This window comes from Marmota flaviventris, chromosome 15 (genome assembly GCF_047511675.1).
Source record: "Marmota flaviventris isolate mMarFla1 chromosome 15, mMarFla1.hap1, whole genome shotgun sequence".
NCBI lineage: Eukaryota > Metazoa > Chordata > Mammalia > Rodentia > Sciuridae > Marmota > Marmota flaviventris.
In genome coordinates, this window is record NC_092512.1 from 35,926,605 (window position 1) to 35,941,859 (window position 15,255).

The 15,255-nt window shown below is 40.9% G+C and overlaps 1 protein-coding gene across 5 annotated transcripts in view; it reads left to right on the forward strand.

The window, feature by feature from the left end:
- Positions 1 to 12,301: 12,301 nt before the first annotated feature.
- The window catches only part of Ywhaz (tyrosine 3-monooxygenase/tryptophan 5-monooxygenase activation protein zeta), a 113,692-nt gene continuing 110,738 nt past the window's right edge, over positions 12,302 to 15,255 (forward strand). For 2 of the 5 annotated variants that reach the window (XR_011704676.1, XM_071602207.1), the window contains exon 1: positions 12,737 to 13,028. Coding sequence is in view for 2 of the 5 variants with exons in the window: in XM_071602207.1 (XP_071458308.1) it covers positions 12,995 to 13,028 (34 nt within the window). In the remaining 3 variants the exon portion in view is untranslated. Of the gene's footprint in view, positions 12,551 to 12,736; positions 13,029 to 13,248; positions 13,274 to 15,255 lie in introns of those variants that run through there. The other 3 variants (XM_027948726.2, XM_027948717.2, XM_027948734.2) reach the window with 3 other exon arrangements.

The window sequence follows — 15,255 nt, forward strand, 5'->3', positions numbered from 1 at the left end:
TTGTAAGATTTCACATGTAAAGCATTTGGCACACAGCCTGGTACATAGTAAGTGTCTAATTTTATATGAGAATGAAAATGATCTATAATAAAATATAAAATTAAAATAAAAATCACATCTTTTTTTTTAACAGTGCTGGGGATGGAACTCAATGCCTCATGCTTGCTGAGCTACACTGCCAGCCCTATTTCTAATTTTTAAGTGGTTAAGTTGTAGAGCAGGAAACGTGAAATACGAGAATTACAGTTATCATTCATTGAACCTCTATCATGAGCCAAACATAGTACCAGACACTTTATCTTTTCCTAATGTTCACATTATGTCTGGTATCATTATCTCTTTTTTATAAATGAGGAAACAGAAGATCCGAAGGTCATAGAGGTTGCAAGTAACTCAATAACCCAATCTCTGCTTATTATGCTATACTGCCTATAAGAATTGTGATGAAATCAAATTAAACTGAAAATAAAATTAATGTCATATTTTAAACAGCAAAACCAATTACTAACTTCCATATCACACCTGTCAGATGTCATGGAACTTCTGTTTGGATATTCCCGAGGGTGAGGAGCTTACTCTCTCAGAGGCAGTACAGTTCAATGCTGAACAGTTTGATACTTGCAGTGTTCTCCTTTATTTAAGTGATGCGTGCTCTAATGATTGATTTGCAGCACCAAAAAAGAGGAATTGCCTTCTGTTTCAGTAGCATTTCAACAACTTTCACAGTGTGATTAATTTACATTCCTGCTTTGGCATCATGGCTCTTAGAGTACCATGTGGACCCTGGTCTTAAAGAACCCACTGGATTGAACAAAAAACAAAAATGGAAGACTCGGCCACTCTCCATTCCCCTGTGGTGTCATAGCTTTTCTGGATTTGTGACACTTACTACCATTCCATAAGACACCGAGGGGCTTTTCAAAGTTAGAGAAATGAATGATTACTTTGGAGAAGGGTTAGAAAATTATTAAGAGTAATTCATTAAAATGATAACATGGTGGCTTGAAGAAGTTAAGCCATTCATTTTGGATCAGCAACATAAATGACCAAAATATCATGTTCACTTTTACTCAGTAAAGCATGAGCAGTAAAAGTATTACATTTTTTAGTTACTGTTATATACTCTCCTTTAAATAATTGAGTACTATACATAGATATTCAAATATATTCACCAAATAAACCAGGAAAGTCCCCTCTCTTCTCTCACTCAAATGAGAAATAACCTTTATTTTCTTGAAGGCCTAAGATCCTTCAAGGTTCCTTTGAAGGTCATATCCCTCAAAATATTTATTTGTTGTTTTAAAAACATAACCAAGAAAGCAAAGAAACCAATTAAAATGAAGAAAGGGAAATGACAAACACACGTGAAAAAAATACCCAACATCATTAGCCATTAGAGAGATGCATTCTAAAAACAAAAGATATCATGATACACCCACCAGAGTGGCTATAATCAAAGACACTGACAATTCTAAGGGTTGGTAAGGATGTAGAACAGGAACTCTTGAATACTGCTGGTGAGAATACAAAATGGTACCACTTTGGAAATGGCTTCTTATAAAGTTCAACCCAAAGTTACTATTAAATCCCTCAATCCCTCTCCTAGGTATTTAACCCAGAGAAATACAAGCATATGTTCACACAAAAACTAAAACGTGCAAGTTTACAGCATCTTTATTCACACTAGTCAAAAACTAGAAATAACCAAATGTCCAACAACAGGTGAGTAAATAAACACATTCTGGTATATTCATATAAGGGAATATTACTCTGTAATTAAAAGGAATAGACTAAATAGAGCCACACGTTTTAACGAATATGAAAATGTAATTCAATGAAGGATGAATTACTTTTAACAAATGACACTGGGACATTAAGACATCCACAATTGAAAGAGGGAAAAAAAATCAGAAATAAAGAAAGGGGGATGGAGAGGGGACGGAGATTTTGGAGTGGTGGGAATGTTTTATTGCATATTGTGATTCTGGAGAGAGTAATATGATTATGTAACATAAGCAAGTTTTAATCAAAACTCACCATACCAGTCATCTAAAGTTAGTGAATTTTAGTATATGTAAATTATATTTTAATATATTAGAAAAAATTCAAAAGTGCCCCAATACATAAATCAAAGAAAAAATTCTTAATCTTTCTATACCATTTATTAAATAACTTATACATTTTTATAAAATACAAAACAAAATAAAATAATTTTGTCAAATTAGGAAAAGAGACATTGGAATTACTGTACATAGTGGACATGAATATGATAAAATATGGTGATGGATTATTTTAACATTTATCCATTTAGCCAGGAAAAATGTAGTATAATCTACTAAAAGAGACTCATGCTATACCAGAGCACTCAGAAAATGCTCTAGAGCCATAGAATCCACAACAAGTATGTAAAGTATGTAACAATTTTAGGGTTATTTAGGTCACTATTGGTTAGGATTAGGTTTAACTGCAAATACAGAAATTCCAAATAAGCAGGAGCTTAATTACATAAAATTCTACTCAGCAACAACAATGACAATGCAGAGGTTCACAGGTCAGGGCTGGTCTGGCAGTCCTAAGTTGTGAGAGCCCAGCTGCCTTCAGCTTCAAGGTTCTGCTTTCCTTTGCATTCTGCCTCACACAGGTTGGCTTGCTAGGCTCTTGACGGTGTCCACATTCTGGAAGGGGAAGAGACAAAGCACAGTATAAACCTTCCCATTAAGGACAATCTCCAGAGGTCTCACATGAAATATCTCCTTACATCTCTTTGGGCATTTCTTATTTACATGGCACACTTAATTGGATGGAAGGCTAAGAAATGAGGTCTTTAAAACGCTTCTTAAAAGAAGAAATACAAATGGCCAACAAATATATGAAAAAATATTTAACCTCATGAGCAATTAGGGAACTGAACATCAAAACTACATTGAGATTCCATCTCACACCAGTCAAATTGGCAATTATCAAGAATACAAACAATAATAAATGCCGGAGGATGTGAAAAAAGGGAACACTTATATACCATTGGTGGGATTGTAAATTAGCACAACCACTATGGAAATCAGTATGAGGTTTCTCAAAAGACTAGGCATAGAACCACCAAATGACCCAGCTATACCACTTCTCAGTATTTACCCTGAACGATGAAAGTCATATACTATGATGATACATGCATACCAATGTTTATAGCAGCACAATTCACAATAGCCAAACTATGGTACCAGCCTAGGTGTCTATCTTCAGACCTAGGATAAAGAAAATGTGGTTTGTATACACAATGGAGTTTTATTCAGCCATAAAGAAAAATGAAATATGTCATTTGCAAGAAAATGGATGGAACTAGAGACCATTATGTTAAGCAAAATAAGTCAAACTCAGAAGGTCAAGGGTCATATATTTTCTCTCAAGTGGGGAAACTAGAGAGGAAACAGGAAAAGAAAGGTAAGGGTAAATCTCATGAAAATCAAAAGAAGATGAGTAAAGGAAAGGGACAAAGGGGTAGGAGGGAGGCGGGTAATGTTGGGAAGTGATATTGACCAAATAATATTGTCATACTCTGTGCATGTACAAATACGTAACAACAAATTCCATCATTATGTACAATTACAACACACCAGTAAAAATGTATAATAAAATAAAAAATGCACCTGTTCATAAAAAGAAAGGAAGGAAAGGAAGGAAGGAAAGAAATATAGTCTTTATTTCAGGGAGCCACATACCCAGGTGAGTATCAGAAATTCCATTAGTAATGAGAAGAAAGGGACAGTATTCCCAATAACCAAGATAAGGAACCAAGATAAGTAGTGTTGATGGATAAATGAATTGAGAAATGGGGTATATATATATATATATATATATATATATATATATATATATATAGTGTGTATATACATAATAGAGTATTATTCCTCCATAAAGAAGAATGAGATTCTGCCATTTGTAGGAAAATGGAAGGAATCAGAAGACATGATGATAAATAAAATCAACTAGATACAGAAAGACAAGTACTGTACATGTTCTCCCACATATGAAAAATTAAATTACCTGAAAATAAAAGAGGGATAGGTGTTGGAAGAGAGGAGAGGGGGAAGGGATAAGGAAGAATTAAGAGTGGACACAATCTACACGTGGTATGCATGTAGGGAATATCACAGTGGATCCCAATAATTTTTGCAACTAACATATGATCATAATTATAGTTAAAAATTGAGGGAAAATTTTCTTTAAAAGGAAGAAAGTATACAGGACAAACTTTGCAGATCCATGCACAGGCCATCCTTAGATTTGCTTCTTCAAATGTTCTCAAGCCTCTAATTCTTGATAAGTCTGAACAAGAATTATGAGTTTCCTAAAAAAAAAATCTAAACATCCAACATGCAGGGAAAGTAGATCAGTTGTAAAGCACTTGTCTAGCATGTGTGAGGTACTGGGTTCAATTCCTAGCACTGGGGGGAATAAAAGTAAAAATGCTAAAACATCCAACACTTATGAATTGATTTGCATTTATTCATACTTAATTTTTGTAAGAAATTGTACTAAGTGCAAAATTATTGAGGGAAAGAAACACGTGGAGGGAGAAAAACCTCATTATTAATAACAATTTAAAAATTTATGTACTCTCTTTGGTAGTATATATGCCAAAAAAAAAAAAAACTTACTACTAATCTGTGATATTTAAAATATACCTTTCTTGAAATTTTCTATAAATTTGATCAATGCAGCAAGGGATTAAAATTTTGTCTTTTAAAAATAGTAGGTTTTGTTTTTCTATTTAATCCCATATGTTTATATATATAATCTTTTTCTGTATTTTCATAAATACAGTTAAAGACGATGTTTAAATTTTAATAGTCTCTTTTAATTGATTTCTTGAGTCTGTTCCCTGAATTAAGTAAATGTTTCAAAAAACACAATGTCCCGTTTATTGTTAGTATTTAAACATAACTGGATCATTCAAGTCTTATTTCTCTTCCCCATTTTTACTCCCTATCTCATTTTTATTGTTACCAAATCTAGACCAGGGTCCTTTGCAAAAAACCAAATATAATAAAATGTATTCATTTTTTTCCTAATAAAAAATACTCCCCTCTATTTCCAAGTTTAAATACTTCATTTATTCATATTATTATCCATATATAGAGGTATTAGTAGTCACCAAAATGTTTTCCTCTTTTAAAAACCACTTACTTTGTTTCATAATTCTTCCATCAACCAGTCTTTACCAGTTATCTATGAAGAGGTGGCCAGTATATTTTTTTCCTTCCCAAAATGTGATTATATTGTGGTCCAAAAGTGTCTTTTTGGTTTTCATCTTTCCAATCTTGGCACCTGATATATCTGTTATTTAAACAGCTATTCCAGCTGGGCACAGTGGTGTACACTGTAATTCCAAGGACAGGAGGCTCCAGGCAGGAGGATCACAAGTTTGAAGACAGCCTGAGAAACTTAGTGAGACCCTGTCTCAAAATAGAAAATAAAAAGGGCTGGAGATCTAGCTCAGTTGTAGAGTACCCCTGGGTTCAATCTATAAAATAAAATAACTAAAATAGCTATTTCATAAATATTTTTTAAAGAATAAATGTGACCTTTCCAGGACCCATATCCATTGAAGTTGTTCTGCTTTTTCTTTTCTTTCTTTTTTCTTCTTCTTCTTCTTTTCCCCCTTAGTATCAGATATTGAACCCAGACCTCCTGCATGCTAGGCCAGCACTGTAGCACTGAACACTGAGCCTGGCTTTGTTCTGTTTTTCTAAAAATGAGGACAATCATCCTTGGGGGTAACAACCATTTTACTGACATTCCAGAATCGCCTGGTCCTGATACTATTTACTTACCCTTCCAGAAAAGACCCTGGGACGTTTGACAAAGAACTGTAGAATGTCATAATCAAAGCCTCATGGTGAAATATGCTGTGCACTCCTGTTTCTGTACATCAAGTCTTGGCACTTTCTCTGGATTTGGTAGTCTGTTTCTTCTCAGGTCAAGTTCAATGGCCACTTCTCTTCCCAGTCCTCTTATACTCAGCTTCCTCTAATAAAACAATCAAGCCTTTTTGTCAGTAGCCAAGGGTTAATTTTCCTTTCCAAAGCTTGACCTTGGTAATGTTTTCTGTCCCTAACCTCTATAGAGGCTGCCTACCTGAGACATTAACTTATTTATGCCATCTGCATGCATAAGCTAGCTGTGTTAGGAAAGTCACAAAAGAAAGCTGACCTCAGAACTGCTTAGATAGATCTTTGGACAAATGGTGGTTTAGAAAACCAATCCCACATGCATGCTTTTCTTCCACTGGTCACTTACCAAATTAACATGTTCCTACAATTTTTTTTTTTCAATTATTCAAGCCTAAAGCCTACTGACAGTGTTAGCCTGACTGAAAAAAAAAAAATCAATGTTTAACAAATAAGTGAGGCATTAATTGTGTGAAAGTCAATCATGTCAAAAACACATCTGACTTGCCCAGAATAACTGTCTCATGTTCTATATAGTGGATTTGGTTTACATTTCCTATTAAGTCACTGAAATAGCTTAGGAATTTCTGAGGATTTTATGGCTAAAAAAGAGTAAGAACTCCTCCTAAAAAATAAGTTCAAGTTTAGAGTAATTGCCCCAGAGGAATGACAGAGGAAGCTAGAATACAGAAATTCTGCTCATAGGTCCAGGAAAAATTTTATATCAGGCCCCAGGAAAACTGCCAGAAATTCACATTATGCTTGATTCCTTTTTCAGATGTGTGTTTTGCTAGAAAGGGGAAAAATAAAACAAAAATTTTCTTCTGATACATATGCATTTTTATTGTATTTTAAACCCACAATGAATTCCAAATGTTCACTTTACTTAATCTTGAGTATTCAGGACTGAAATCCATACAAAGAAGGGATGTGGTCTTCTGACCTCTCCACTCCATGATTACTTTTGAAGGTGAACTGATCACTTCTGAATTTTAAACGAGTGCAAAATTGAAACTCCCACATGTCTTTACCTGCCTCAAGGCATGGCCACATGGTAGCAAGCTCCACTGGTCTAGCAGACAGTGTAGCACCAATACTTTCTCTCATTTTTATTTTTTCCTACTTCTCCATAGAAATGATTCCCAAATTCAGACAAACTTGTATTACAAACCAACACCTTCATTTCTGGTCCAACAGTCACTTCCAAAATCTATTCCTAATGCTTCATACCAAATTAAAATCTTCACCTTTGGTTATAAAATGAAAAAAAAAATAGTAAAATTATCATTGACTGAAGATTTAAGGTTAAAACGTTAAAATGATGCCAAGATTCTTATTATAACCTTTCCTTTCTTCTCATTGAAAGATCGTGTGTTTTTGAAAAATAAGTACAAACCATTCGCAAGAGTCTAGGAAGACTTTCCACTGACTACATTATATGAGAAGCCAAATCAAGAAATTCTATTTTATATATTTTGTCCTCTTAAAAAAAGAAGAGAAAATTTGATAGGGAAAAGTTTAAACTTTTAAGTCCCACATACTTAGGAGACTACGGTGAGAGGATCAATCACTTGAGCCAAGGAGTTTGAGACCTGTACAGGCAACATAACATGACCTCGTCTCAAAAAAAAAAAAAAAAAGTTGTAAGCTTTCAAACTATTTATTCAATCAGAATGTACAAAGGAGAAATCACAAGAAAAATAGCAAAGACTGGGAGACAATTAGTTACAAAAAGTGATGGATAGATCCCTGGAATAGAGAACCACAGATAAGGTCATATTCGGAAACACGCTGACAGCCCACAGTGTTTAACTTTGTGGTTTTTCCATTTATCAGAGCTGATTAAAGAAGAACCACAGATAGCCTCTGATTCTTGACAACATAAATTCCTCTCGTGGCAGACAACTGGACAATTGGATCAGGGAAAGATTCTGTTTCACGGAGGCCACTCAGTAAATGATAAATGTGAACATCTGTTTGATTTCAGAATTTGGGCAAGGGAGCACATAGTTGACCTGTCCTACAATGTTAGATATACCAGTTTTCAAGAGGATAGTAAAAGAAGCGGAGGAAATGTAATCATTTGGCAGGAACCTCCCTCATTGACATAAAATAGGAAAATAATCACTACCACAACATGAGCTATGCAGAATTCTAGAATACAAGGAAACAGAACACATATACGTTTGAAGACTCCAAGGAAAAACATATGTGACAAAATTATTATTTACTATGGGAAAAGAGGAAACATTTTAGAAAAGCCTATTTGTGTCCTTAATAGAATGTGAAGACCTATGCTATCAATCAAACAGTGACCCATAAGGTAAGAATGGAAGGAGACTAAAAATTTAACTGCAGAATTTAAAATGCCATTGGATGCAAGAAAGCATTATGATCATAATCAAATCAGTAATTTTTAGAATGAATTTTTTTTTCAGAGAGACTTCCTCACCTTTCCATAAAAAGAGCTCACAGCTCAGATTTCTCAAATTCATATTTACTAGTTCTTACTTCACAGTGCTGCACTATAATTGAGTTTCTTCAAAGAGGAACCATGATTTACCTGTTTTTCCATTTTGGATTTAAAATGTCTTCCAGAAGACCCATGTGTTCAAGGCTTGGTCTCCAGTCCATGGAGCTATTGTGAGGTGGTAAGTAGTGAGTTTATCAGAGCAATTCACAATTAAGTGAGGAAATATTCCTTTTCTAAGGTCATTCTAGACATCAACATATTAGTCAGAATATCTATATTTATTTTCACTTTTATCAAAAGATCAATTTTCCTTTTATTTCTTTCTTCATTTCTTTTCCTTCTCCTTTTCTTTTCTTACCCATTTTCTTTCTTGTTTGCTTCTTTTTAAAAAGTTTTTAGCATGCTTTGGACTTGACAAGGACATCTAAACTTTACAATTCTAGCAGTTGTAACAAATAAAACTTAAATTGCAGTGGCTTAAAAAATAGAATTTACCCCCTCAATAAACTACAAGTTGATGAAAAACAGGTCTTCTAGGCTTTCAGGGACACATTTTATAATCCCATCCTCTTATAAGACTTCAACTGTTCTCCATTCAGCAGGCACATTAGGAACTTAAGAGAGTTCAAACAGGGAAAATTTTATGGACCAGTCCCACAGGCAGAGCACATCACTTTGGTCATATCTCAATAGTTAGCACTTACTTACAGGACCATACCTCACTATAAGGGAAATTGGGCAGTGGAATCCAGCTGTGGCAGTGTTAGAAAAATGGTTTGGAGAAGAGTGAGCCTCTGCCACAAACTCCAGGTTATTTCAGCAATAGATAATCAGGATCTATAGCACTATATATAGCCCTTTCCTTAATTTCTCACTTAATCATTGCAATAATATGATGGAATTGGGAATTAGTATGCCCAATTTAGTGGCCTAAGTTTACATATTTCTCAATGGCAAACCAAGAGTGGGCCCTACTTCTGACTGCAAAGCCCTATGCACAACACTGCTTTCTACAACTAAAATGATGTTGAAGTGAGATTATAGCCTGATTGAATTTTGATTACACTTAAGAGATCATGTAACTGCCACATTTTCAATAGAGTCCATCCTTTGAGAGTTTTTTTTTTTCCAGTTGGAGTGATGGATTCAAGTTAATTTACCTGAATTCTTTCCTGATATAATGTATGGCACAGCTCTGAAGAGATCACTACAGTCTTCTGTGAGGAATGGAGTAATATTTAGTGCCATCACTTATGTCTCATTAGTGCTAACAGACTAACACAAATGTTCATTTTCAGAGTGAACTTTAGACTGCACATTTTAAAAAGAAATTTTATAGTTCCATTTTATTTTTACTACCCTTTGAACAGTAGACATCCATCAGATATATCCATTTACAAATGATAGTTAAATGACTGACCATGAATGGTGTTAAGAAATATACGTGAGTATGTATGTATTCACGTAACCCTCAATACCAGCTAATGAGTTAAGTGCTTTTATTACTAATATTTTATTGCTGTGAATATCAAGGCAAGAGAGGTTTATCAACTTGACTGAGGTAAGAGTTGAGCAGTGTAGAAAAGTAAACAGGTCAGACTAATAAGTGAAAGTCTCTAGTAATTTCCCAGAAATCAAGTCCATAGGTTCTACTTATTGTTTTGTTTTTGCCATAGTTATTCCTTAATTGCTCAAATTACTTCTCTTGAGGTAGTCATGACATACCTTATTCCTATTTCCTTGTAGCTTCATAGCTTCATCTTTATTATGTGAATGTGTTGAGTTTGTAAAACCTACTAGCGCCTATTGTTTCACTAAAAAATACCTTGCTACTTAAAGCATGAGGCAAAAGACTTAGCTTTCCCAAATTAAATCTGCAATTTATTTATGCAGAGGAATCCCTTAATTTTCTAAAACAAAAGGCATATATTCTATATAGACATCTCTATATTTCAGACATTTAAAAAAAAACCACCACTTTCCTTCGTCAAAAAAGATTTAATATCGTAGCTTCTGTCAGATTTCTAGCGTCTACTCCAAGACTGGAAACAATTTCTTAAAAAACAGTTTTGAAATTACTTGGGAGTCAAAGCAAGTCGACTTCAACATCTCAGAAGAAAAACCTCTATCAATTTGTTCATCCACTCACTCTACTATGAATCTATGCTGACATAGAAACTTGGGGGAAAATTTAACACTGAAATTGAACCGTTCACTGGAAATGCTAGGTCCATACTATGCTCAGCCGTCATTTCAGCAAAGAGTAATCTGGGGAAGAGTCTTGTCATCCAGACATTGTATCCATCATAAAGTTCGGAGAGGGTAAGGAATCATTTTGTGTCTGCTAGTGAGAAATTGAATCCTCTAGAAATCTTGGGGCTGAATTCCTGAGGCACTTCTGTCTGCTGTATTTAGTGCAGTCCCCTAGCAGGTGCTCAGTAATGTTAGGAAAAAATCAAGTTGTTCACCCAACAAGGGTAATTGAAGAGTTCCGAGTTTTCTTACTGCCAACTACAAAGTCGATGACCTTTTCAAGTGGTCTTGCAAGGCACGAAGCACTGGTCTTTCTTAACTCAAGCACATTTAAAGGGCGAAGGGGCAGATACTTAACATTGAGAATGTATCTCCTCCAACTTCCTTCAGTGGACTGGGTGGAAACCCTACCATCTCCCGCACCTGCAATTTCCGCCCTTCTCCTTCCCCCTCTTCCAGACTCCAGTCCCCGCTCCTCAACCAGCCTGCGGCCCACTCCCAATGTCGGCCATGGCCCTGGGATTTACGACGCCCTCAAACCTTGCTTCCAGAAGACAAAAAGATAATGGTTTTCATGTTTTAAGTCAATACAGTATGAGGTCTTCAAGTGAAAGCTTTATTTGGGTGAAAAAATTAGCCCACGAAAAACCGATCTGTGCGTCCAAGCCTGTTTCATCGCCTCGCTTCCTTAAGGCTTCCAGGAGCACGTCCGACCCTCGGTTTAACGCCCCTTTACCCGTCGGAACTGCCGGCTCTCTGAAAGCGGCCTCACCTCCCGCCGGCTCCGCCTGGCTCGGCCCACCTCGCCCCCACCTCGGCGCCCACCCATTGTCCCCTCGCGGCTGTCACAGCGCACAGATCCCGAGCTCCGGATTGGAAAGCCTCCGCGTCACTCAGCCACATTCGGGGGCCGGACGCCTCGCTTTCTTTTCCGAGCCTTAAAAGGTCTAAGGCCGTTTCCTTCGAGCCAGCAGGTAAAGCCGCAGCGGCGGAAGGGAGGAAAGGAGGAAGGGAGGGGCCGCGTGCTCGGGCCGTCCCGCCTGGCGACGGGGAGCGGCCGGTGGGGGTCGGGGAGTGCCCCAAGCCGTGCCCCCACCCCACGTCTGACCGCGCCCGGCCCCCCACCGCCAGTCCTGCTCGTAATGCCAGAGTCGCCTCTCCACGCATCATCCCGCCCTGGGGCGGCCCTGGGGCAGTTAACACCGCGAAGCTCGGAGGGCGGGGCGGCCAGGCAGCGGGGAGGAGGGGGGCTGGGGGGGGATGTAAAAGATCCCGGATGTGGCTGAACCGGAGCCCCTTCTAGAGGGAGTGACTGGCGCCGGCGCAGAAAGCCCGAACTACGGCGAAGGTGGGGGTGGGGAGAGACTGACTTCCCGCAGGCTTAATGCTAGAGTGAGCCGGGGGAGGTCGCCAGGGAGAGAGTGTGGGAAAGCCAAAGGGGAGGCTAGGAAAAAGGGTAGTGGCTGGGAGGAAAACAAAGCGGCTCCTTTTCCAGGCGCACTGGGGACCAGAACAGAAAAGTTGGGAGCTGTGCAGGGTGGGGAGGGGTGTTGGTAGCGGAGAGAACGCGCGCTCCTCCGTTCGCCCTCTAGCGCGGGCGGGCAGGGCGCGCGCACCGGGGTGCGGCGGTTGCGCTGGGCCCCGAGAGCTGTGGGCACCAATCAACGGTTGCCATAGCAGCGTTTGACGTCATCGTGCGTGTGGTGCCCCTGCTGCCGGGGCTGGTGATTGGAGGAAACCCCGTGTCTGCGGAGCGGCTGTAGCCTGTGAGCAGCGAGATCCAGGGACAGAGTCTCAGCCTCGCCGCTGCCGCTGCCGCCGCCGCCCAGAGACTGCTGAGCCCCCGTCCGTCCGCCGCCACCCACTCCGGATACAGGTAAGGCACCCGGCCGCGGCCGCCGCCGCCTCGCCCCGCTCTTTCTTGCTCCAAGTCAGCCTTGTGAAGGCGTGGGAGCTGTCCTGGCTCGGCGTCCCCTCAGCCGCTCGCCTGCGGTAGTGGCTCTGGGCTGAGGCGGAGTCTCCTTAGGCAGACACGGGCGGCGGCTCCTCTTCCGCTGGCTCGGGCGGGCATTCGCGGCCGCCTCCGGCTACTTGCTTCCGGACCGACGCCTCAGCACCGATCGGCGTTCGTTCCCCTGACTCTCTTCCTCCCCGCGTGGAGAAGGTGCCCACGCGCGGGATCCCCGGGGGTCCCCCAGCTCTGGAGGGCTGATGAGGCATAGCCGAGACGCCACCGGCTGCGATCCGTCCCCACCCTTGCCCCAGTGGCCCCTCACACCCTCCGTCCTCGCCCCACTGCCCCTCGCTTCCGCCGGAGATAATGATCGGCGGCCGCGGACATTGCAGTGGCGCAGGTGAGGCCGCCCCCTCCCCTCGGCTCCCCTTGCTAGCCTCGCCTCCCATTCCCCTCCCCCTCTCCCTCCTCCGCGGCGCAGCCTCCGCGCCCCGCGCTGCGGCGGCGGGGAGGGGCTGGGGACCGCGGGGACCTGGGCGGGGGGAGGGCCTGGCCGAGAGCGGGCCGAGCTCTGGCCGGGCCAGCGTATCGCCAGGTATACCAGGGCGAGACCGCTCTCTGGTGTCCAGGGCAAACCCACTACGGGTGAGGTTTGGGGTGGGGCTCTCCTGGGACCTAGGGCTGGATTTCCTGGGTTCTGCAGTGGGAGGAAGGACTTGAATTTTCCCGGTCGGGTGGGGGAGGGGTTGGCTCTTCCTACTCGGGAACGGGCGCTGGAAGTGCGAATGGGGGCGCCGAGTCCCTGGGGCTAGAACAGGGGTTGGAGAAGACCGCGGTGAGCGTCGGAAACTCATCCCGGGGGGAGAACTAGAAGGTCCCTGCTCCGGGTATTGAGACTCACATCCTGCTTTGCGGGGCGGATAGGCTTGAGCTTAACAGCCGGTGGTGTCCCCTTTGGGTTGGGTGTGGTTCTCGCCCCCTCCCCCACCTGCCGCAGCTGTTGGGTGCTTCTGTACTCTGCTGGGACACCGGTGGTGTCCGGTGGCTGGGAAGACGGCGGTGGGAGAGCGGGGTGTGTCCGCAACGGGACTGGTAGCGGTTCCGCTTTTGCGGGCGGCACTGGCGACTCTGCCCCCGGGTGGGGCGAGCGGCTCCCCCCCACTTCTGACTTGGGCGGGTGCGCGGGCTGCTCCTCCCTCTTGCTCTGCTGCGGCTGGGGAGGGGGGGTTGGAATTAACACGCAGCGGTAGGTTGGGCTCCTTGACACAGATCCGCCGTGACAAAGAGAGTCGGGGACTTGTGCGGAGGCGCAAGCCTGGGCGGAGCCAAGGAGGGGAGGTGGTTGCCGACAGCGCGGACCGTGGGATTTGCACTTTAAAGTCACGGTCTGCGCGATTTCTTTCACCCTACCGTACGTCTTAAGTCAGTTGAGGGTTAAGTGGGTGCGGCGAGTCTTCTCTGCAGTGTAGAGGCGAGGCATTGGAACCCAAGTTATTCTATGAGAAACCTAATCCACTTCCTCTTGTACCAAAGAGGATAGGGAAACGTTTATATTGGTTTTAGGATATTTTTCGTTAGATGCAACGTTAATCAGAGAGCATCTCAGAGTTCCTAGGGGAAAAATTAATATTTCGAGAACAGGAGGAAAATGAGATAAAAAATATTAGTTTATTCATTGAAACAGTACAGCTCTTACTGAAGCTAGATGATTGTTTGTTTAAATAGTGGTAACTGTTCAGAAAAAAGAAAGTGTAGTGGGATTTCCGTGGGAAGGTAAAGTGTATGTCACTTTCATGGTGTGGGTGGCAGTGGCTCTTCTCTCCACCTTTTAATTTAATAGTGCATTTCTGGCATCATTCTGTGGGATCCCTGTATAGTTTAGTATCTTTCTCTGTGTTGCAGACCCTTTAAAAAGGATTGTTTTTGAAGAAGACCAGCAGAGATAAATTGAAGTCTAAGGAAAGTGAATTAGGTGAAAAGACGGGAAAGAGCAGCTTGATTGATAACATAATAAAGTTGTGACTGCTAGAATTAAAATGCTTTGAGCCTACATTTAAACTTTTAAGCACAGTGACATTGGGTGCTTCCAGTGTGACATATTTTAGTGTGTACAGATAGGACTCAAAAAAGTAAAGTAGTGTGCATATAGCAAGAGATAGATGAGGTCTTAGCATTAGATGTTGCTCCTTGATGTTTTAATGATCAAAATGTCTAAGAAGAACCATATTTGTTCGTTTTTCCCAGAAAATTATCATGTTATAATCAGCTGGCAAGATCTAGTAGGTTTGGGATGGGGATACTAACAACTAAAACTTAATCATTCCTGACAGAAGTAAGTATGATGAAAGTTAAAAGATATGAATTATGTCAAACTGGCATGACTCATGGTTCTGGAAGCATAGAAATTTTAATGCTCTTTCTAGGCATTGTTTTTACCAAATGAAGAAAAGCTGCATAAGTTTTGGATTACTTAGTGATATTGGAAACAATTTATGATCATTCTCCTAAGAGACCTAAATTTTAATTCCCCATGTGAAGAATCCTTCACAGACAACTAGGTTTGAGGTGTTAATATGGCTTATTAAGCACATATAACTTTTGAGTCTGTATATTTGGGAAAACATTTC